Consider the following 25,513-nt stretch of genomic DNA (forward strand, 5'->3'; position numbering starts at 1 on the left):
GAGACCGCAATCACATTGTACCGATCGGAGCAGAGAGGGAGCTCCTTCCCACTGCAACTCAATCAATGTCTCTGTTGCTATTGACAGCGGTATCAGAGGGGTTAAATGTCCAAGGTCGGCTCTAGCACCAATCGTGGTCGTTCCTGCAGGGTGTCACCCACTTTTAATCATGCCGATGCTCGAAATGAGCTCCCGCACTAGTCACGCCGTACATGTACGGGGGTTTGTGGGAATGCACCTTTCGCAGCTCCGTACAGCGGATGTCGGGGAGGGGTTAATTTATTTCATGGAAGGCCAGCTTTTGTAATTTTGACGTGAGCTACATAGGCAAAGAGGGAGGGAGAGAGAGTGAAAGAAGAAGAGAAAGAAATTGCATGGCATGAGATGCTTCCAGTAATCAGGACAGATCTAGAGTGCCTGAGTAGCAAGCAATTAGAGATGAGTGGATTGATCTGTCGGAGGTCAATTTCAAGTTGATTTTTAGGTTCCAATAAATTTTAACAATCTGAAATCAGCTAAAACGGGCTCACTGCGATACAACGCACTACTGAAGACTCAGAGAGTGGGCTAATTGCATCAGGCACAGCCAGAAGAGCTTCCACATAATGCCCTGCAACAATAATATCACATAGTCTAGTGCAAACAATTAGAGGAGTTATGAAAGATTTGGAGAGGCCAAAGAGTACCATTCTATGCCTGTATGGTGTTTGGATAAGAGGTCTGCACATTCTACCTAGTGATAGAAAAAGTTTGGAAACCAGTTAAACATTATACTTGTGTCATAAATGTAAATTAGACCAAAATGTGGCAAAGTCAATGGATGTAGTAACATGATTGAAACAACATCATAGAAAAAAATGTGGGAACTGCTAGCAGCTGCAACACCACTGGCACTGCTGCTAAAAACCATCTTAGTGCCAGTAATGCATAATACAGTTCACAATCTACTTCCTTTGCCTTTTTTTACTGGACAGGAATCAGAAGACGTAATGGAAGATTTGAAATGCCACTCGTCTCAATCACAGCCAGATGTTGTAACTAGAGATGAGCGAACTTGTTTGTAAAACGTTTACCAATCTCGAATCCAAACGTGCAACGTTCGTGCCTAATTTATGTTCGGTTTCACAAGCAATTTTTACTCAAAGTCGTCAAAATTCGGTCATAGTTTGGAAAATCACATCGCTACCACTAGGGGGATGAGGGGATATGTTTGATGAAGGGAGGGAGTGTGGAAAGGTTAGAGAAGTGGCGCGCTCTTTTTTTTCCCCTTAACATTATGCATGTTAATTCTGGCATCCAATCAGGGCACAGAAACCATCTACAACGTCATGACACAAGGTCTTCTGTGATTGGTTGCCGAAATCACATGTCCCTGGATATAAAAAGTGGACATCTTGTTTTGCTGGTGCCATTTTCTCAGTGTCACAGTGCAGGGATGCGGCTCCTTTTTTTAAACCAGTTGTTTTTTATTAATCATCATCATATACAATATGTAAAGAGAACAAACGAATTAACCATAAGGATTGGGGAGAGGGAGATAGGGGAAGGTATGCAGATTTACCAGTATGTCACATATACGATACATAATGTGCTAATATAGGCATCAACCACAAAATATAGAATTTACAGTCGGACAAAACACAATGAGCATCAGAGCGGCACATCAACTGTGTTATAAATTGAGGAAATCCAAGGGTCCCACCAGTTCATAGTCTTTGTTTTCTGGTTCAGGTCATGTGCTAACATAATCTCATATGCGCAGTGAACGTTTAAACGTGATATAGTCTCTAGTAGAGTTGGTAGAACCGGAGTCCTCCAATGAGCTGCTATAGTTTGACGGGCCGCTACGAGGGTATTTGTTATAATAGGTCTTAAACTAAGGGGGAAGGACTCCAAATCTAAACCTAGTAAGGCTAGAGAAGGCATTAAGATCATAGGAAGTCCTGTTAGAGAAGAAAGGAGGGAGCCTACTTCAGTCCAGAACTGATTTATTCCTGGGCAGGACCACCACATATGAACTTCTGTGCCCGGATCAGAACATCCCTTCCAACAAGAAGGGGAGAGTGAGGATCTCGGACCACCAAACCTTGCAATACGTGTCGGAGTTAGGTACCAGTTAAACATAAGTTTTTTTGATTGCTCGAGATGATTAATGCAGCGCGTAAAATGGGAAGCATGACCCGAGGCTGTCAGCCATTGTTCTAGAGAAGCTGAGAAAGCAAGTCTGGACTCCCACCTAAGCATATAAGGGAGTTTAGTAGTGAGACGCGCTGTGAGAAGGGCTTTATAAATGATAGAGACTCCATGCTGAGCCTGATTAGGTTGTACAAAAAGTGCTTGCAATGAGAGATTGATTTCTAGGGGGTCGTAAACTGGGATTGTTACTGTGTTGAGAAAGTGTCGGAGACGAAAATAGGAGAACAGTGATGAGGGAGAGAGGGACAATTTGGAAATTAGGGCGTTATAAGGAGAGAGGGACCCCTGGTCTAGTAGGTCGTCAAGTAAAAATATGGGTGTGGGTCCATTACTCCAAGTTGCAAAGGAGATTTCTCCCATAAGGGTTTCTACAGCTCGTATAGATATGTGTGTCACGATATGGTATGAAATATCATAAGTAGTTCTCTTGCTAGCCTGCATGGGCTAAGCCCCCCTTCTTGGAGTAACAGTTTGTAGCTGCAAATTCCTGGCTTTCCTTCTCTGAGAGTATGGGGGAAGAGAGGTTTTATTGCCGCATGGAATTTACAACTGGCATTTCCTGTGTAAGCTCTTGTTCAGCTATAAGGGAAGTAGAAACTTCAAGAATCCATGAAAGATTCTTTGTTTAGTTTTTGTTAGATATTAGGCAAATTTAAGCTAGGAACATGAAAATATATATTCGTAGTCTCACTCGGTGTATCTACACATCCCATGAAACTCGGGCTTCTAACTCCATCTGGTAAAGAAGTAGGGTTTTCTCTGGAAAAATGTATCCCAGATAGGACATATTTGATCTCATTAGAATGCTCACGTTAATCCGAGATGAATTATGAGTATGTTAGGACTCTGACATGTTTTGTAGTGAAGTTATAGAAATCAGAGGAAATAGTTTAAAGTTTACTCAGAATGTAGAGAGAGGAGGGTCTGGATAAGCCAGCCCTTCTGTGATGTCAAAGCCTTAAGGTATTAAGTTTGTGGCAGGAGCCCCAGCTCAGGCTCTTCTGCTGATTTCTCCTTCTGGACTGCTTGTCTTCTGAAGCCAGCAGCACGTCCAAATGAGCTGGGACATATGGAAAAACTCCACTAGCCTGGATGCCTGTCATGCTTTAAACATGTGAGTGTTGCTTTTCTCATTTATTCCCTTTATGTTATAATTACCCATGTACATAGTTGCAATTGTCTCATTTGTAACATCTTTATAAACTATTTTTGATAAAGCACTGCCTAATTATTTTTAATGGGATATACTATTATATGTTAGTTCTTCTCCATGCTCTAAAAACCGTACCCTAAGTCTTCTGAAGGGAAATACGCTACTGTTACTGTTGTGTTGGGTTAGCTTCGGACCCGTTTAATCGAAGCTGGTGGCAGCGAGAAGTGTGCAGACTTTTGGGTTATGTTGTAGTGGCTGCGGCGTTAATAATTATTGTTCCTGCCTGAGTGGGAGTAGTTATCGCGTCGCTGCAGCGTGCCCAATAGCCAGTACATAGCAGGCAGCCTTTCTGGCGACTAATTACCCAGGGTGCAGTACCTAATCTGACCTGAGAGTAAGGGGGGCGCCAGAGAGCTGCAAGTGTTAAGTGGAACTGTAAGCGGGATATACATAAATCCCTGCAGTTCGTGGTATATAGAAAAGCAGTGGGATACCTAGAATAAGCCCCTGCTGTAAACTAAGAGGTCAATAGCCTTGTGTGTGGTTTTTCATCACATCGTGGAGTGGAGGGATAACTAAGATAAGCCCCCCTGCACATGTGATAGCCGTCTGTTGGCCTAAAGTCACCTCAATCCGTGACGTAGGGGTGACGGTCACGGTGTGAATCCTGACCCATTGGTGACAGCGGTCAGGGGAACCGTGACAATTGGTGGCAAGGCGGTGGGATACCTTAGAGCATTAGTGATTTGGTTTGAGTAACCATTCCTCTCACTAAAAACTTGCAGAAAGTTCTTGCGAGGACTCTGCGCAAATAAGTTTGGAGAACGAACTCAGTGCTTTTTAGTTGTGAGACAATTGCGTACTGGTAATTATCCCCTCCCTTTCTCTTCGTTTTTCTATCCTATCTTTTATTTGGCAACCATGGCTGCGAAAGGTGAAGCCTGGTACAACCAGCAGAAGAAGGACTTTCTTGCTGGGATATGTACGTGCCATGGCCTGAACCCCCAGGACAAGTCCAAGGCTCAAATGGTCGCTGACCTGGTGCAATGGGAAGCCGACCAAGCCAGGCCACAGAGCCCAGAGGCCACAGAGGCCAGCACAAGCGAACATGGTGCTGCAGCAGAGGTCCAAACACTGAATACGGGCCCTACTGGCAACCAGGGGGGCGCAGACCTCCTCCTGCAGCTGGCTCTGCAACAATGTTCCACAGATGACTTTGAGAGACGTCTGCAGCTGATCCAGCAATACCAGGAGCGAGCCGAGCGAGAGGCCCAAGCGGAGCGGGAGTACCAGCTGCAAATGCAGGGGTTGTCCCAGACCAACCGTGAGCCTAGCAGCGCTCAGACACCGAAGCCCCGGCCTGATCACTTTCCTGTTATGGAGAAGGACGGAGACTTGGACACTTTTCTGCGGGCCTTTGAGAAAGCCTGCAGACAGTACCGGCTGCCTACAGATGAATGGGCCCGATACCTGACACCAGGGCTGAGAGGTAAAGCTCTGGAGGCGTTTGCTGCCCTCCCTCAAGAACAAGATGGTGACTATGAGGCCATCAAGCAGGCTCTGATAGCCAAGTACCAGCTTACACCCGAGGTGTACCGTAGAAAGTTCCGGACCCTCCAACGTGGCCCACACGACAGTTACAGTGATGTGGTGCATGGACTGGGGACCCACTTTGACCAGTGGATCCAAGGACTGTCAGTGACCACCTTTGCACAGCTGCGAGACCTGATGATCAAAGACCAGTTCTTTCATCTTTGCCCAGCTGAGGTGCGACAGTTCGTGATGGACAGAGAACCCAAAGACGTGACGAAAGCAGCGCAGATTGCCGATGCCTATGAGGCCAACCGTAGATCGGAAGTGCGGAAGCCAGTCACCACCAGCTGGAGAGGGGGTAAGCCTGCAACCAATGCCACTACCCCTGCCAGCCAGCACACCAGAGGTCCTGTCCCCGTAGCCAACAGCACCAGACCTACCACCGAACCTGGCAAGTGTTACCACTGCAATCAGACTGGTCATATCAGTACATACTGCCCAGCCAAGCAGAAGAACACCCAAGCCAAGGCCCCAGGGCCTAATGCAGCAGTTCTTTTGGTGGGTGGTGTGGTTGGGAGGGTGTGTGACAACGTACAGCCTGTCACTGTGGGAGGCCATGTTGCTACAGGCCTCAAAGACACCGGGGCTGAACGAACCCTCATCCGACCCGAACTGGTAGCCCCTGAAGAAATCATTCCGGGGAAAACCCTAACTGTCACTGGGATTGGGGGCATCAGCTGTCCCTTACTGATGGCCCGGGTTTTTATTGATTGGGGTGCCGGGAGCGGGGTGAAGGAAGTGGGGCTGTCTGATAATTTGCCCACTGATGTTTTGTTGGGGACTGATTTGGGGAGGATGTTTGCATTCTACGTTCCTGACACCCCTCCCCAAACTACTAATGCGGGTAAAGTTAACCTTGATGATGATGATGATGATGGGAAATCGCATGTGTTACCTGACCATGCTTTATCTTGTAATGATGCATCTAATAACCATTTTTTCCCTAGGATTGATGGTGAAAATGTTGTACCTGTGCCAGCTGAACCTGATAATGATTCTTCTGTGAAGGTTAATGTGTCCATAGGTACAGGCGTGCCCAGCCACGTCGCTCTGCGGAGTGAGACGGCTGAGGAACCCCTAACAGGGGCAAGTGTCGGTGCTACAGGAAATGGGGAGATGCATGGGAACCGTGAGGAAGGTGATGCCATGAAAGTGACCAGTGCCACCGAGGAAGGTAACTGGCCCATAAGTAGCACTGCCCCTGGAGTGTTGGGGGTGGATGTGGAGGTAGAGCCCATAGCAGCACCGGCTGATGGGTCTTTAGAAACCCCCGGGGAGACAGCCTACGTAGCTGCTGTCACCCGCCGTCAGAGTGCCCGGAACGCAGATAACTGTCGGCCTTCCGGACCCTCCTCAGTCATTACTGTGACTGAACCAGAGGTGGACCCAGAGCAGGTCCAAGAGGGTTCCCGTGGGGAAGGGACCCTGACATCGCTTCTGGCTTCCCCTAGCCAGGAGTTTCAGGCCACTCTGCACACAGATGCGAGCCTAGAGAGTTTGAGACAACTTGCCGGGACGCACTTCTCCGAGGCTGATAAGGAGAAGGTGTTCTGGGAACAAGGAAGGTTGTACCGGGAGACAGTACCCGGAGAATCACAAAAGGAGTGGTTGAGGGAAAGACAGCTGGTCGTCCCGCAGCATTTCTGGGGTGAGTTGTTGCGGATTGCCCATGAGATCCCGCTAGCTGGACACTTGGGGATCAGCAAAACTAAGGCCCGGCTGTCTCAACACTTCTATTGGCCTAAGATGGGGACAGATGTGTCAAACTACTGCCGCTCCTGTATCACTTGTCAAAGAGTGGGGAAGGCGGGGCCTGCTCTTAAGGCTCCCCTGATCCCTTTGCCAGTGATAGAGGAGCCTTTCCAGAGGATCGCGGTGGACATTGTGGGCCCGCTGGCCGTCCCCAGCAGCTCTGGAAAGCAATACATCCTTACTGTGGTAGACTATGCTACCCGGTACCCAGAGGCAGTAGCTCTGTCGTCAACTAGGGCAGATAAGGTGGCGGATGCCCTGTTGGCCATCTTTTCACGTGTAGGATTTCCCAGGGAAATGCTTACTGATCAAGGGACCCAATTTATGTCTCGCCTAATGGAGGCTCTCTGTAAGAAAATGCAGGTGAAGCACCTGGTATCGAGTGCGTATCACCCACAGACCAATGGCTTGTGTGAACGCTTCAATGGTACCCTCAAACAGATGCTACGCATGCTGGTTGAGACTCAAGGGCGCGACTGGGAGCAGTACCTCCCACACCTGCTGTTCGCTTACCGAGAGGTTCCGCAGGCCTCGACGGGGTTCTCCCCCTTCGAGCTCCTGTACGGCAGGCGAGTCCGGGGACCCCTTGGGTTGGTAAGAGAATCCTGGGAAGAGGATTCTGAAGTGTCCATAGTGGAGTATGTCATGCGCTTCCGTGACAAGATGCAGACCTTGACGCAGTTGGTGCATGACAACATGACGCAGGCTCAGGCTGACCAGAAGCACTGGTACGACCAGAACGCCCGGGAGCGGACCTACCACGTGGGTCAAAAGGTGTGGGTGCTGGTCCCCGTACCAACGGATAAGCTTCAGGCAGCCTGGGAGGGCCCATACGTCGTCCACCAACAGCTCAACCCGGTCACGTATGTGGTCACGCTTGACCACGCTCGGGGTAGGCGAAAGGCCTTTCACGTCAACATGATGAAGGCTCATCACGAACGTGAACCTTTCGTCCTACCGGTCTGCAGCTTACCCGAAGACGGTGAGGAAGACACCCTCCTGGACATGCTGGCCCAAGCCAAGGCCAATGGGTCCATTGAGGACGTGGAGGTAAGCGCCTCGTTAACTGAACCCCAGCGGTTGCAGTTGCAAACCACACTGGAACCCTTCCGGGTCGTGTTCTCCAACCGACCTGGGAGGACTGAGTTAGCCGTCCACGAGGTGGACACCGGGAATCACGCCCCACTACGGCGAACACCCTATCGAATCTCTGACCAGGTGCAGCAGATTATGCGCCAAGAGATCGATGAGATGTTACAGCTGGGGGTGATTCGACGGTCAAAGAGCGCGTGGGCATCACCCGTAGTTCTCGTGCCAAAGAAGGACCGGACCACCCGGTTCTGCGTGGATTACAGGGGGCTCAACGCCATCACAGCCTCGGATGCGCACCCAATGCCACGCATCGAGGAGCTGCTTGAGAAGTTAGCTGGCGCAGATTACCTAACAATAATGGATCTGAGTCGAGGATACTGGCAGATTCCCCTGAGCCCCGAGGCGCAGGAGAAGTCCGCCTTTATCACACCCTTTGGACTGTACGAGTCCATGGTCATGCCCTTCGGCATGAAGAATGCCCCTGCCACTTTCCAGTGGATGGTCAACCTCCTGCTTCAGGGACTGGAGAAGTACGCCATGGCGTACTTGGATGACATTGCCGTCTTCAGTTCCTCCTGGGAGAAACATCTGCAGCATCTCGAGGAGGTGCTCAGGCGAATTCACCAAGCAGGACTGACTATCAAGCCGGGAAAGTGTCAGATGGGCATGAGGGAGGTTCACTACCTGGGGCACTGGGTAGGCGGGAACACCCTGAAGCCAGAGCCTGACAAAGTGGGAGTGATCGTGAACTGGCCCACTCCCGTGACCAAGAAACAGGTGATGTCCTTCTTGGGCACTGCAGGGTACTATAGGCGCTTCGTACAGCACTATAGTAGCCTGGCAAAACCTCTCACGGACCTCACCAGGAAGAAGCTACCCACATCGTCAACTGGACAGATGGCTGTGAGGGGGCCTTCCAGGCGTTGAAAACCGCACTGTGCAACGCCCCTGTGTTGAAAGCAGTCGACAGCAGTCGACCGTTCTTGGTGCAGACCGACGCCAGCGAGTTTGGCCTTGGTGCCGTGCTCAGCCAGGTTGACTCGGAGGACCAAGAGCACCCCGTGTTATACCTGAGCCGGAAACTTTTGCCGAGGGAAGTGGCCTACTCCACAATCGAGAAGGAGTGCCTGGCCATAGTCTGGGCCCTGCAGCGCTTGCAGCCCTACTTGTACGGTCGCCCCTTCACTGTGGTGACCGACCACAACCCTCTGCGCTGGCTAAATGCCATGTGTGGAACCAACGGCAGGTTGCTACGCTGGAGCCTTGCCCTTCAGCAGTTTGACTTCACCATTGAACACAAAACGGGCAAAGAGCATGGGAATGCAGATGGACTCTCCCGCCAGGGTGAACCTACTGAGGTGCCCATGAAGGCATACCGTGGGGTACTGCCTCCCTAGCGCACACCAAAAGGGGGAGGTGTCACGATATGGTATGAAATATCATAAGTAGTTCTCTTGCTAGCCTGCATGGGCTAAGCCCCCCTTCTTGGAGTAACAGTTTGTAGCTGCAAATTCCTGGCTTTCCTTCTCTGAGAGTATGGGGGAAGAGAGGTTTTATTGCCGCATGGAATTTACAACTGGCATTTCCTGTGTAAGCTCTTGTTCAGCTATAAGGGAAACTTCAAGAATCCATGAAAGATTCTTTGTTTAGTTTTTGTTAGATTTTAGGCAAACGATTTAAGCTAGGAACATGAAAATATATATTCGTAGTCTCACTCGGTGTATCTACACATCCCATGAAACTCGGGCTTCTAACTCCATCTGGTAAAGAAGTAGGGTTTTCTCTGGAAAAATGTATCCCAGATAGGACATATTTGATCTCATTAGAATACTCACGTTAATCCGAGATGAATTATGAGTATGTTAGGACTCTGACATGTTTTGTAGTGAAGTTATAGAAATCAGAGGAAATAGTTTAAAGTTTACTCAGAATGTAGAGAGAGGAGGGTCTGGATAAGCCAGCCCTTCTGTGATGTCAAAGCCTTAAGGTATTAAGTTTGTGGCAGGAGCCCCAGCTCAGACTCTTCTGCTGATTTCTCCTTCTGGACTGCTTGTCTTCTGAAGCCAGCAGCACGTCCAAATGAGCTGGGACATATGGAAAAACTCCACTAGCCTGGATGCCTGTCATGCTTTAAACATGTGAGTGTTGCTTTTCTCATTTATTCCCTTTATGTTATAATTACCCATGTACATAGTTGCAATTGTCTCATTTGTAACATCTTTATAAACTATTTTTGATAAAGCACTGCCTAATTATTTTTAATGGGATATACTATTATATGTTAGTTCTTCTCCATGCTCTAAAAACCGTACCCTAAGTCTTCTGAAGGGAAATATGCTACTGTTACTGTTGTGTTGGGTTAGCTTCGGACCCGTTTAATCGAAGCTGGTGGCAGCGAGAAGTGTGCAGACTTTTGGGTTATGTTGTAGTGGCTGCGGCGTTAATAATTATTGTTCCTGCCTGAGTGGGAGTAGTTATCGCGTCGCTGCAGCGTGCCCAATAGCCAGTACATAGCAGGCAGCCTTTCTGGCGACTAATTACCCAGGGTGCAGTACCTAATCTGACCTGAGAGTAAGTGGGGCGCCAGAGAGCTGCAAGTGTTAAGTGGAACTGTAAGCGGGATATACATAAATCCCTGCAGTTCGTGGTATATAGAAAAGCAGTGGGATACCTAGAATAAGCCCCTGCTGTAAACTAAGAGGTCAATAGCCTTGTGTGTGGTTTTTCATCACATCGTGGAGTGGAGGGATAACTAAGATAAGCCCCCCTGCACATGTGATAGACGTCTGTTGGCCTAAAGTCACCTCAATCCGTGACGTAGGGGTGACGGTCACGGTGTGAATCCTGACCCATTGGTGACAGCGGTCAGGGCAATCGTGACAATGTGTTTATTATAGAGGAAGGGGAAATGTGAGTTTTTGAATTTATGCCAAATTAAAAGAAGATTTTGGATAGAGCTTAGGGTAGAGAGTGGGGAGGAGATGCGAAGAAGATTCATCTCCAAAAGAAGTCTGGTCGATCCATGAGGAGCAAAACACGCCTCAATCTGTAACCATAGCGAAGTAGGCGCTTCGAGCCACCAAATCCTCGCCACATCCAGGACAATTGATGAATGGTATGAAGTAATGTCAGGAACTCCAAAGCCACCTCTAGTGTATGGTAGGGTCAGAGTAGACATGGCGACACGGTGTGGTTTGTTACTCCAAATGAACCGACCCAGGACTGATTGGAAAAGGTTAAGATATTTTTTGGGAAAGGGGAGGGGGATGCAGCGAAGCAGGTATAGAATCTTAGGGAGGAGCATCATTTTAACAGTTTGGATTCGGGCGACCCAAGATAATTGATGGGCAGAGTATTCTGAACATAACAAACGGATAGCGGAAAGTAAAGAGTCACAGTTATTCTTAATAATAGTTTTAATAGAAGAGATGTGTATCCCTAAGTAACGGAAGCCATCCGTAGTCCAATTGAAGGGAAATTGTGCAGAGAGCACTTGCTGGGAAGATGAGGGGAGGTTGACCGGGAAGATCGAGGACTTGGAAAGGTTGAGTTTATAGTAAGAGGCATTAGAGAAGTCAGAAAGAGCAGACATAATAGCTGGAATAGAGGTAGAAGGGTTCGTGCAAGTGAGGAGAACGTCATCAGCATATAAGCTGATTCTATGGTCTACAGGACCCACAGAAATACCTGAAATATCAGGGTGAGTGCGAATAATAGCTGCTAGCGGTTCCATAACAAGGGCAAAAATAAGGGGGGAGAGGGGGCAGCCCTGACGCGTCCCGTTGGAGATAGAAAAGGTGGAGGAAGAAAAGCCACCCGCCTTAACAAACGCACAAGGGGACGAATATAAGGCCATAATGGCTGACTTAATATTCCCACAGAAGGCAAATTTGTCTAGGACCGCCGCTAGGTACCCCCAATGCACTCGGTCAAAAGCTTTTTCCGCGTCTAGGGATACGAGCACACCAGGGGTGCCCCTCCCCTCTAGAACTTCCAAGAGATTTATAACTCTTCTTGTGGCATCTCTTGCCTGACGGTCAGGAATGAAACCTACCTGATCCCAAGCAATCAGTGATGGAAGTACCACTTTGATGCGGTCCGCTAGCAGCTTAGAATATATTTTCAGGTCACAGTTAAGCAAAGCTATCGGACGATAGTTGCTCGGGTCTGTCGGAGGTTTGCCTGGTTTTGGAATTGTGGAAATCGCTGCTCTTAAACCCTCTGGTTTGATGTAACCCTCAGGTTGCCAGAACTGGAAAAGAGATAATAGATGAAGAGCAAGGAGAGAAGAAAAGGAAGAATAGTACAGATAGGGAAATCCGTCTGGACCCGGGGCAGAGCGCTTTTTGGTGGAGCGAATGACTTCTAGAATTTCAGGGAGAGTGAAAGGTTTATTTAGATAATCTAATTGGTCCGTGGACAAAGACGGGAGTTTGACTTTTGGGAGAAAAGCAGAAATAGTTTCAGGGGAGGGTTGGGGGGTAGAGGGAGAGGATGAGAGATTGTAGAGATCATTATAATAAGCGCGGAATTGTTCCACAATTAGAATAGGGTTGCGAATTATTTCTCCATTGGAGGAGGTAATGTGCGATATTCTAGAGCGAATCTCTGCTTTTTTGATTCTTTGGGCAAGGAGGGCACCAGCCCTGTCTCCCGTGCTATAGTAGAGGGATTTGGTTTTTTTCAGTTGGAGCTCAACTCGCGACAGAAGGAGCGCGCGCAGTTGGTTTCGACTTTTCAATAAGTCTGATAGAATCGTTGGATTTTGAGAGGACGCAAGAGACTTTTCAAGCGTTTTAATCCTGGTCAGGAGGGAGTCCAGAGTCGTGTTATACTATCTTTTGGTGTGGGCAGCTAGTATGAGGAAGTGTCCGCGCATTACCGCTTTATGAGAGAACCATAAGACATCCGGAGCGATGTCATCGATATTATTAAATTGAAAAAACTCTTTCAGGTGGGTAGAAAGGGCGTCATGGTTAGTCGGAGATGTCAGGAGGTATTCCTTCATCTTCCAAGAAGTCAGGGGGGAGTGGGGAGTGGAGTCAGAGATGGTTAATTTAATAGGGGCATGGTCTGACCAAGAGATGGTGTCGATGTCCGCCGCCATACATAAGGGGAGGAGGGAATCATTAACTAAAAAGTAATCTATACGGCTAAAGGATTTGTGTCTGGGGGAAAAGAAGGTATAGTCCCGTTCATTGCTGTGAAGGTATCGCCAAATGTCATGTAGATGAAAGGAGGAAGTGATAGGGGCTAGGTCAGACCTAAAAGTCAGGGGATTCGAGCAGTCGAGGGACTTGTTTAAGGGGGTATTCAGGTCACCCGCAATTAGTTTATGTCCCACCATAAAAGGGGCAAGGCTAGTCAGTAGCAAGTTGAGAAATGCCGATTGCTTTGAATTCGGGGCGTATATCGTAAGTAGGGAGAACAAGACCTCATTTAAGCGGCAGGTCAGAAGTAAGTATCTTCCCTCAGGGTCAGTTAAGATCTTGATCATTTCAAACGATAGGTTGGCGCTAATAAAAATTGCAATCCCCGATTTTTTATCCTGAGCGTTGGAAAAAAAACGCCGGGGATAAAAGCGGGAGGTTATGCGGTAGTTATCAGCTTCCAGCAAATGAGTCTCCTGTAGGAAGACAATATCCGCACGTGATTTTTTCAACTGGCTATATAAGAGAGATCGCTTTTGAGGGGAATTAAGGCCATTCACGTTTAGGGCTAGTGTCGAGAGAGGCATAATCAGAGTCGATAATGGACTATTAGATTACATGCTAGAGCAATAGAGAGCACAGGGGTCATTCTGCAAATAAGGGAGGGTAGTAGGGGTAAGGGGTAAGAGGTATACACAAACAGGTTAATAAAAACAATCATTTCAGACGTTGGTATACCATTATAAGAACCAAACCAAAAAAGAAGAAAACAAGGAGCAAGGACCGCAGAAACCCTCAATACAGGAAATGAGGGGTCCGCGGCGTCCCTCCACCTGCCAACATTATTTACGGGATGCGGCTCCTGATAGTGCTGCAAGTGATCTTGTCAGTTAGCTAGATAGGATCCTGTGCTATATGAAATCAATCTTCCAGCATCTAACTAGATGTGCAAAAACTATGTGGCAGTCTCAGGAGGACCATTTGCTAACTTAAATCGTTTGTGATAAAATTGTGTTTCAGTCACAAATAAGAAGGTCAGATTTCCCCTTAAAAATTGTTAGGATTAATATTGGGAGGCATTGAAGAGGCCCAATTAGCTAATCCAAATCATTTGTGATAAAACTGTGTTTCAGAGACAAATCAGGACAGATTTCCTCTTAAAAATTGTTAGGCCTAATATTGGGTGCTAAAATGAGGCCCAATTAGCTAATCCAAATCATTTAGGATAAAATTGTGTCTCATTGACAAATCAGAAGGCCAGATTTCAACCTTAAAATCAGTAGGCCTAATATTGAGCTGCAGCCAGGCGGTCCAATTAGCTAATCCAAATCATTCGTGATAAAACTGTGTTTCAATGACAAATCAGAAGGCCAGATTTCCACTGAAAATCATTAGTTATAACAGGGTTGTTAAAGCACAGTATCTAAGAAAATAAATAGTGATTGTTCATTTAGGTTACAAGAAGAGAAGAAAGGGAAAATAGGCTTGGTGTTCAACATGTAGGTGGATTAGGTGTTAATGTTAATAAAAACACAACTGAACAAACACTGTTTCGTCCTATCCAAAGACCACTGACAACATCTGTTACTGGATGGGCTACTTGCCTCCCTTTCTTGGACATCCGCACAGTGGTACAACTTGCAGATAAGGCTCAAAAAGAGCATGTGCTACAGTAGATGACAAGAGCTACATCATGTGGCATTTCTCCCTCTTCCTCCACCTTAAAGGGACACTGTCACCTGAATTTGGAGGGAACAATCTTCAGCCATGGAGGCGGGGTTTTGGGTTTTTTGATTCACCCTTTCCTTACCCGCTGGCTGCAATATTGGATTGAAGTTCATTCTCTGTCCTCCATAGTACACGCCTGCGCAAGGCAAGATTGCCTTGTGCAGGCATGTACTACGGAGGACAGAGAATGAACTTCAATCCAATATTGCAGCCAGCATGCAGCCAGCGGGTAAGGAAAGGGTGAATCAAACACCCAAAAACCCCGCCCCTATGGCTGAAGATTGTTCCCTCCAAATTCAGGTGACAGAGTCCCTTTAACATCAAACACAGTATAATCCTCAGGGGTGGCACCCCAATCACCCTTTTTCCATCCCATGTCACAAATTTCCAAACAACAAGCAAACTGTGGGGAATGACAAAAGGGCCATTCTGCACAGCTGTTCACACATTCTATTCCATGATCATCAGAGGTCTGCTATGAAGAATCATATAATCCAGTGTAGGAAATCATCTGCACCAATGCCCCAAATTTTTTCATGTTAGATCCAGGACCAGACGTTGTAGGGTCCAAGCAGAATCAAGACCCTTGTCACCAGACAATAACCACCAAATATGGAGGTGATACTGATTAGACTCAGATACTAGAGGCGCACTTGGACTATAGTGTGGTGTCGTGTAGAAAGAGAAGGAGGGTGACATCTCAGGGAAAGGCGTATGAGAACAAAGAGGATGGCTATGAAGTTGTAGATCCTACTTGGTGCGAACCCAGAGGAATGCAGCTGAATAGCACAGCAGAAGAGGAGGAGGAGGATGAGGGGGTTAAGTTGCGGCTTCCCACACAGACACAAAGTGATGCAACCATGACAAGCATTACATTCTCACCCAACTCTGGCTGCGGCCAGCACTGATTGCGAGTGTGCAGTTCGCAAGGGTGGTAAGGGTTGCCTATTCTGGGCCTTTTTTGAGACCCAACTCACGTTATCTGCCAAATTTGCAAAAAAAACTCAGTAGAGGCAAAAAATTGCAATAATTTGAACATTACATGCATGAACCAGCAAATATGCAATCAACATGCCTAAGTGTGGGAATCTCACTGTGATTAAATGCTCACTAGCGGGCCTCACCATCCTCCGGCCATCCCATCAACCACAACTGTTGTTGCTTCTTCCTCCTCTGTCACGGTATCAAGTCTTCTCATACAGGTCTCTTTCAGCAGAAACTCCACTTGTTTATCCCTTAGGGTAGGATTGAGTGAGAGCCCATCATCTGTTATGGAAGAGGACATGACTGCTGTTTTTGAGTCACCTAGCACAACACATCTTTCTCAATCCACCACAACATCTCCATCTGCACCTAACTCACAGTTCAGAAGTTTGTCCTGTTCTCTGTACTCCACTCTCTCCCAGCACAGTGGCCAGTCCTTGATGTCGCAGTTCTGGTAACTTAAAGAATGTTTCTTCCTACATATGCCAAAGCTAAAATCTTGAACTCCAACATCTGCAATCTGTTGACCATGGAAATGCAATCTTTCCGCCTAGTGGATACAGATGGTTTCAGAAAGTTGATGGTAATCACTAGGGTTGAGCGAAACGGGTCGGCCACTTTCAGAAGTCGCCGACTTTTGGCAAAGTCGGGTTTCATGAAACCCAACCCAACCCCTGTGTGGGGTCGGCCATGAAGTCAGCGATCTTCTGAATGTGGTATCGGAATTCCGATCCCGATTTCCGATATGTTTGCAATATCGGAAATCGGTATCGGAATCCATATTTAATATAAAATAAAGAATTAAAATAAAAAATATCGCTATACTTACCCTCTGACGCGCCCTGCTACTAACCGGGAACCTTCCTTCCTTCGAATCAGCGCTTGCAGGACCTTGCAAGCGCTGATTCTTAGGACGGAAGGCTGCCGGAAAGAAGCAGGGCACGTCCGAGGGTGACCTTCCTAAGAATCAGCGCTTGCAGGACCTTGCGTGACGTCGCGATGACATCGCGGCTTGTGATTGGTCGCGCGAGCGGTCACATGGGTGGTTGCGCGACCAATCACAAGCCGCGACGTCACCGCGACGTCACCGCAAGGTCCTGGAAGCGCTGATTCGAAGGAAGGAAGGTTCCCGGTTAGTACCAGGGCACGTCAGAGGGTAAGTATAGCGATATTTTTTGTTTTAATTCTTTATTTTACACTTAAATATGGATCCCAGGGCCTGAAGGAGAGTTTCCGCTCCTTCAGACCCTGGGAACCATTGGAAACCTAATGCACTGCATTGGGTTTCGAGTTTCGGCCGACCCTGACCCCGACTTTTTTATAGGATCGGCCGATTTCACTCGACCCGACTTTTGAAAAAGTCGGGTTTCGTGAAACCCAACCCGATCCTATAAAAGTAAAGGTCGCTCAACCCTAGTAATCACTAGTGATAAGTGAGTACACCCGTTGCTCGAGATTTCCTGAGCATGCTTGGGTGTCCTCCGAGTATTTTTTACTGCTCGGAGATTTAGTTTTCTTCTCTGCAGCTGAATTATTTACAGCTGTTAGCCAGCATAAGTACATATGAGGGTGGCCGGGTTGCTAGGGAATCCCCACATGTAATCAAGCTGGCTAACAGATGTAAATCATTCGGCTGCAGCAAAGAAAACTAAATCTCTAAGCACTAAAAATATTCGGAAGACAACCGAGCATGCTCGGGAAATCTCGAGTAATGAATATACTCGCTCATCACTAGTAATCACAGTCCCCCCAGTACCAGTTGCCCAGTGACCAGTACTTCTCTAAGAAAGTTGTACCTGCCCTACACTAGCATGTTGCAGACAACATCACCCCTTCCCTGAAAAAATCTATGTCTGCCAGGGTACATTTCACCACCGACACCTGGACGAGGAAATATGGGCAGGGGCAATACATCTCAGTGACTGGGCACTGGGTGACTCTGGTGGCTGTGGGGGCAGGCGATAAAGGGGCTTTGAATCTCCAAGACTTGCTGCAGAAACCTCTGTATCTAACAGTTCCTCCACTGCTTCTGGCTCCTCCATCTCCTCTAGGACCTCCACCTGTGCCTCCAACCTCTCCCTCAATCAGACACGTGTTCCAACAGTGCAAATAGCATCCCTCCACCTCTGTACTGCACAGCCATGGCTCACTGCAATCAGACAGTGTTCAAATATGCATTGGAGATTGCAGTCACACATTTCAAGAGTTGTGGACAGCTATCAAGGCCGAGTTAAAGTAATGGCTGTCTCCACTGAATGTGGAGCTAGGGAAGGCAGTGTGCGATAACGATGCAAGCCTGGTTGCGGCCCTTGGTGATTTTGTAAGTTTACCCACTGACCAAGACATGAACAGTCTCTACTTTTAAGGGTAGGTTAATTTTAACATTGAGAGATAGAATATCAAAAACAAAGTCCAGAAAATCACATTGTGTAATTATATACATTTATTTGAATTTTGCAGTGAGAAATAAGTATTTCATCCCTCTGGCAAACAAGACTTAATGCTTGGTGGCAAAACTCTTGTTGGCAAGCACACCAGCCAGGAAGTTTGGTCCACACCTCTTTGCAGATCATCTCTAAATCATTAAGATTTTGAAGCTGTTGCTTGGCAACTCGGAGCTTCACCTCCCTCCTTAAGTTTTCTATGGGATTAAGGTCTGGAAACTGGCTAGGCAACTCCATGACCTTAATGTGCTTCTTTTTGAGACACTCCTTTGTTGCCTTGGCTGTATGTTTTGGTTCATTGTCTTGCTGGAAGACCCAGTCATGGCCCATTTTTAATGTCCTGGTGGAGGGAAGGAGGTTGTAACTCATTATTTTATGGTACATGGCTCCATCCATTCTCCCATTGATGCGGTGAAGTAGTCCTGTGCCTTTAGCAGAGAAACGGCCCCAAAACTTAATGTTTCCGTCTCCATGCTTGACCGTGAGAATCGTGGTCTTTGGGTCATAGGCAGCATTTTTCTTCCAAACACGGCGAGTTGACTTAATGCCAAAGAGGTTAATTTTTGTCTCATCTGACCACAGTACCTTCTCCCAATCACTCACAGAATCATCCACGTGTTCATTGGCATGCTTCAGATGGGCCTGCACTTGTGCCTACTTGAGCAGGGGGACCTTGCAGGTACTGCAGGATTTTAAAACTTTACATCGTAATGTGTTACCAATGGTTTTCTTGGTGACTGTGGTCCCAGCTGCCTTGAGATCAATAACAAGTTCCCGCTGTTTAGTTTTAGGCTGATCTCTCAGCTTCCTCATCATCAAGGATACCACACGAGGGGAGATTTTGCATGGTGTCCCAGATCAATGTCGATTGACAGTCATTTTGTATTTCTTGCATTTTCTTACTATTGTACCAACAGTTGTCCCTTTCTCACCCAGCATCTTACGTATGGTTTTGTAGCCCATTCCAGCTTTGTGCATGTGTATAATCTTGTCCCTACTTACAAAGCTCTTTGGTCTTGCCCATGTTGTAGAGTTTAGAGTCTGACTGATTAATTGAGTCTGTGTACAGGAGTCTTTTATAAAGGTGACTATGTAAGACAGACAGCTGTCTTTAATGCAAGTAATGAGTTTATTAGGAACGTCTAACTGGTCTGTAGGAGCCAGAACTCTTAATGGTTGGTAGGGGATCAAATACATGTTTCTCACTGCAAAAATGAAAATAAATATATATAATTAATGCAATGTGATTTTCTGGATTTTATTTTTGATATTCTGTCTCTTAATAATAAAATTAACTAACCCTTAAAATTGTAGACTGTTCATTTCTTTGTCAGTGGGCAATCTTACAAAATCAGCAAGGGATCAAATGATTATTTCCTTCACTATATGTCCTTCAGCATTTCTTGGGCCAACTCAGTATAGACGTGGTGCAAATCACGCTTGTGGATAGGACACAGATGAAGGACCTCTGCACCCTTCTGCACAGTTTTGAAATGGCTACTAAGATTGTTAGTACTGATGATGCCGTCATCAGCATCACTATTCTGGTCATTTATATGCTAGAGCACACTTTGAATAGTCTGTGTGAGGAGATGATGGTCCCAGAGGAAGACATGGAAGCAGAAAATGATGTGGAAGGGATAACAATATCTCAAATTTTTAGACTATCATCGCACAGGTGGGTGCCATTGGATGGTAGCTTCCAGCTATCGGGGGGAGGGGCTCATGGTACCAGACAGACTGATAGTGAAGATGCAGGAGCTGAGGAACAAATGGAGGAGGTCGAGGTCTGCTAAAGGAAGATTCGGCTTCATGGAGTAAAATTCTTCTTTATTAGGGAATCGTGTCAGCAAGATAGTAAAGATAAAAATAATGCTCTCTGTGTGAAAAACAAGATAATCTTGTAGATATGATACATTTTAATGGCTAACAAAAATAAAATAAATGATGTTACAAAGCAAGCTTACGGAACTTCTTAGGTCCCTTCCTCAGGCATGGTATAGCAAAGTTTCTGAAGAAATACAAATATATGCACACAAAAAAAGAGGCAAGGTATAATAAATGAACACTTAAATAAACAAACAAACTGAGCTCAGAGAATAAATCCTTAATTGGATTACATTAGTGTGGTGAAAGTTTTACAGTCCAAATATCCAAGTAAGGGCCTGGTGCCCTCCACTTCTTTGGAACACATTCCTTAGATTTTGTAGTGAGTCATAAGTCATTCTGACAGATTTAGTCCTGATTGGATGGAATCAAAGACTAATAAGTTTGTTTTCCAAACCCTGCAATGTTTTTGTGATTTAAAATTTCCTTTTAATATGACAACTTTCATATTGTTTATGTTGTGTCCTGGACCACAGAAATGTTTGGTCACCTGTAAATGTTTTTTTTGTGTGTGTGTAATTGTGTGGTGAATAGGTGATGAGTAGTGTTGAGCATTCCGATACCGCAAGTATCGCTCAGCGACCAATCACAAGCCGCGACATCATCGAAAGTCCTTAACGCGCTCATTCTTAGGACCGGAAGCATGGCGGTTGCAGCGGTGACAACCAGGGCGCGTCCAAGGGTAAGTATATCCATATTTTTTATTTTTATTCTTTATTTTACACATGAATATGGATCCCAGGGCCTGAAGGAGAGTTTCCTCTCCTTCAGACCCTGGGAACCATAGAGGATACCTTCCGATATTTGTGCCCCATTGACTTGTATTGGTATCGGATATCGGTATCGGCAATATCCGATATTTTTCGGATATCGGCCGATACCATCCGATATCGATACTTTCAAATATCGGACGGTATCGCTCAACACTAGTGATGAGTCCACATTCTTACTCTCAGTTTCTGTCCTGTTTCCCTCCCTTTCAGGCCCCCAATAGGACCCAAACCCCTTTTTTCTTTTAACTAAAGAAAGCATGCCTAACAAACAGGCAATCCCCACATGTACTCAGGCTGGCTAGCAGCCGCAAATCATGCAGCTGCATCAACATAAACTAAATCTCTGAGTATGCCAAAATGCTTGTAGACCACTGGAGCATGCTCGGAGAAATTCGAGTAGTGAGCACACTCGCTCATCACTAATAATGACATGGGCACAGTCCATGACTGCACAGTCCATGTTGATACATTTTTGATGTTTCCACCAATTACCTTGACATGCTCACTATCTTGCTGGCACTATTCAGTAATAAAGAAGAGATGTACCTGTTGAAGCTGGATCCTCCTTTAGCTATTTGTATTCAGGCCCTCGTAGTCTGATACTCCTAAATAAAATCCTGAGTAACCAATTGCCTACAGACGTCACATTATTAGTAAATTGAGTCCACTTCGGTGTAATTTCTCATCAAAACTACATCTCTTCTGGGTAGACCTCAGAGGTTTGTTTGAGAGCATTAAAGATCAAACAGCATCATGAAACCCAAGTAACACCCCAGGCAAGTCAGGTATTCAGGTATAAATAATAAAGAAGGATTAGGTTATAAAAAAAATAGCCCAAACTTTGAACATTTCACTGTTTAATCCATCACCCAAAAATGAAAGGAGTATGGCACAATTGCAAACTTACCAAGAATTGGCCGTCCACCTAAACGTGCATCCCAAGTAAAGAGAGCACTATTGTAATTAGAGAAGAAGCCAAAGAGGATCATAGTTATTCTGGAGGATCTGCAAAGATCCACATAACAGAAGGGAGATTTTGTCCACAGGACATCTTATTAATCAATACTCAACAAATCCGGCCTTTATGGAAGAGTAGCAAGAAGAAAGACATTTTTCAAATCAAGACATAAGAAGTACAATTTGCAGTTTGCAAAAAGCCTTGTAGTGGAAACAGCTATCATTTGGAAGAAGGTGTTCTGGTCAGATGAGAGCAAAGTAGAACTTTTAGGCTAAATGCAAAAGGCATGTGGTGGAAAACTAACACTGCACATCACCCCTGAAACACAATCTCCACCATCAAGCCCATAGACATTCATAAAGTATAATGCACCTCATCGTCATCTATAAAGTATAATGCACCTCATAGTCATCTGTAAAGTATAAGATATATCACACAGTTATTCATATAGTATAATGTACTGCCAATAGTCCTCCACAAAGTAAAATGCACAGCCCATAGTCATCCATAAATTAAAATACACATCCCATGACCCACCATCCAAGGTCACTGCAACCACGGTCGTTACGCCACTGTGTTTCTTTTTTCAGACAGGTACACAAAGCATTGATCCCATGAACATATATGTCAACAAATTGGACTTGTAACATGAACTGGTCCAGTTTGCTATGCGCATACTGTAAGTCCAGCCTACAGTGTCCTTCCAGAGAGAGCATTCAGTGCAGCAAGTGGATTTGTCACACAAAAACTGGACCACACTCAGCCAGAATCTACTGCATACATACCCATCAGATTATCTACACTGTAGAACTGCTGCTAAGGCTGCTCTTGCAGACTCTAAACTGCTACACATCTCCATGCTTGCCCCATCCAATCTCTTTACCTTGCTGATTTTGCCATATCCAATAAAGAGCCACATCAGCCAGACATCTTCTGGCTGCCCACTCTGTTTTATAGTGCTAGACAGCACAATTGATGTTGGAAAATGTACGCAAACATATTTTATCTCTCTACCATGCTGTTCCTTCTGCAGACAATGCACAGCCATGCTAGTCAAATGACTAGCATGGCTGGCAGTTGTGTTTCATAGTGCTAGACTGTACAGCAGCTGCTGGAACTTTCATTGCTTGCCCTAAACTGCCAATCATTCCTTGCATCCTCCATCCAATATCTTTACTGTATTGCACTTGCAACATCCAATGCACATTTTATGCACATCTACATCAGCCACAAATCTTTTGGATGCCCACTCTGTTTTATAGTGCTAGACAGCTTTATTGATGGTGGGAAAAGCACTCAAACATTTAACAGGTCCTAAAACGGGGCAAGTTTTTGAAAAGGCTTGGTGACAAGTCATAGATTCTTCATTTTGAAATCAATACTCCTGTTTAACCTTCCTAAAAACAATAACATTTCTGGATTGCTGGATTAAAAAGCCTTTATGATACCTTAATAATTTTATGATTATCAGACTAGTTGCAGACTCCCCAAAATGGAGAATTTTTACACTCCTTGCTGAGGAACAATAACTTTTTCACAGTACAAATGTTTTGTAATAGTTGGACAACTTGAAAAAAACCTCTGTAACTGTCTAACCATTTTGCACCCAGCAAATCAGTTGAGGTCCCCAAGATAGTTGAGAAACATTGAAAAGTTGAGAAACAATAACTTCTTCACTTTCAAGACAGTATACCTTTTTGCTCTCATTAAAGGAATACTTTTTGAAGGTGACGAAGCTATCACTTTTATTACTACCCAAACAAAGAAAACTTTTGCACCCAAACGTGAGAAAATGTAGTGGCTTCCTCTGTTTCCACTACCTGTGTATAATCAACAGTAAGACATTTTTCTGCCACCATAAACTGATCATTTTAGACAATTTATATAATACATGTAGCATGCAAAGGCTTAAACTTTGTGTGGTTAAATAGCCTGCTGACCAACACCTCTTACAAACCATTTTACACCATATTGAGGTCTCTTAAACACTAGGACGGTTATGTTTGCATTACCGAGCTCAAAACAAGTTGAATTGACTCCAAGGGGATATTCAAAGAGTTATTCCCATATTTTTCAGGCAACTAGATCCTTTTTAGCTATGAAATTTACAGCTAAAAATTAGCAGCAAATCAACTTAATTGTGTAAATTCGTCAAAGACGGTGATTTTGAGTTTCAAAAATATTTGCTCATCTCTATTAGAATGGAAATTTTAATTTCAATAATTGCTTTAAAAATATTTGCAATGCATAAATATATCTTTAATAGCTCTAATAAATGATACAGTTGTATGCAAGTTCTATTGTAAATATTGTTGTGTATTTGCCTTGAAATATGATGTAAATGATGGAAAATACGTTGCTTACATATCCTTTGTTTCGTTTTATGAATAGCCTATATGTGATATTTGTGCTGCATATGTACTGTATGCTCTGCTGCTGTTTGTTTGTTTCTATATAAAATTAATCTTCTGTTTGACCTTAGTCTGTTTTTGAGTTTATTCCAACAACAGGGATGTTATTTTACCACTGATTTACAAGTAAGCGCAATGGCTACAAAGTATAATTCATTGACAAAGACCAAATACATACAATGTTTACCTTACCCTTTCCATCAGGGTCTTCAGGGAATAAAGTTAGTGGAACATTTGTTGTTGAAGGCTCCCTTATGTTTTGTCCAATGCAAGAAGTCCAAAAGTCTGGGCAGCAGTCTACATGTCCAAGTGGTGCTTGGTCACAAAAAGTGTCACAGTAGCATGTCGCATTTTTCCCAATGTATAGCAGGTTGCAGTCATCATTTCTACTGTCACAGCAGCCATTTTTGGTGCAGTAGTTGTCTATTTCTAGTGATCTTTTTGCTCTGCTATTCTTTAACAGTTCGTTTTCTTCTGCAGAGTAGAGGTTTACCATGAGACGTCTTTTAGATAGCACCTCTCCAAAATAAAATATGAATAGGAAAAATAAATAAGTATGATACAACTGACCCATTTTTTGAAGAAGCTGCTCACCATGTGAGCTGGAATGTACGTGAACAGTAACATACAGTTCTATTGAATGTGAACTTTGTTAGGTAATTTTGATTAACAATTAACCAGTGTTATCAAGTGATCAGCTCCAAAATGTGAAAAAAGCTATTAAAATGTGCAAACACCATTATATGGCATAATAGCCACATTCGTATAGACTTTGAACTTCTTCATTGCTATGGTATACATTGTGAATTGTACTTCATTCCTAAGACTTATAAATCTATCCAATTATTTTTCAGTTTATGGATTTGTACTGAATGGATAAAAATCTTTATGTTATTTCATTTTTTCTGCTTATCTAAACCTAATTTGTTACATCTGCCAGTTTTGAACACATTGTTGAAAATATTTACACTAATGTGGATATTAATTATTAATAGGGATGAGTGAACCGATTCATTATGAAAATTTGCCGCAATCTGAAAATTTCAAGATTTCTTTCTCACAAATCCAGCAAAATAGCATTTGTCAAGTTGTTATTTTTCTTGATTGTGTACAAGGCCTGGAAGCGGTGAAAAACAATCAAAAAATGTACTCACCTGTCCTTGGCTCAACCCTCATGTGTACATCCACCTTAGCTCCTCTCTCAGTTTTATAATTTTTCATCTGGTCTTGACTCTATAGATCTATTAGCGCTGACAAGGCCTCTCTTGGTCATGTGGGATATGTACTCATGGGGTAATAATTGGCATTCGTGGGTATCAAACCCCATGTAACCACATGGGACCAAGTCAGCTCCAGAAATTTGAAGGGTGAAGGCAGTGGAAGACCGGTAAG

The 25,513-nt window shown here is 45.0% G+C and overlaps 1 protein-coding gene across 2 annotated transcripts in view; it reads right to left on the reverse strand.

Annotated features, from left to right (window-relative positions):
• The window catches only part of TINAG (tubulointerstitial nephritis antigen), a 278,683-nt gene extending 253,937 nt beyond the window's left edge, over positions 1-24,746 (reverse strand). For both annotated transcript variants that reach the window (XR_011312426.1, XM_069726763.1), the window contains exon 1: positions 24,314-24,746. Coding sequence is in view for 1 of the 2 variants with exons in the window: in XM_069726763.1 (XP_069582864.1) it covers positions 24,314-24,695 (382 nt within the window). In the remaining variant the exon portion in view is untranslated. The remainder of the gene's footprint in view (positions 1-24,313) is intronic.
• Between the last annotated feature and the right edge of the window lie 767 nt (positions 24,747-25,513).

The sequence above is a fragment of the Ranitomeya imitator genome, chromosome 5, assembly GCF_032444005.1.
Source record: "Ranitomeya imitator isolate aRanImi1 chromosome 5, aRanImi1.pri, whole genome shotgun sequence".
Lineage (NCBI taxonomy): Eukaryota > Metazoa > Chordata > Amphibia > Anura > Dendrobatidae > Ranitomeya > Ranitomeya imitator.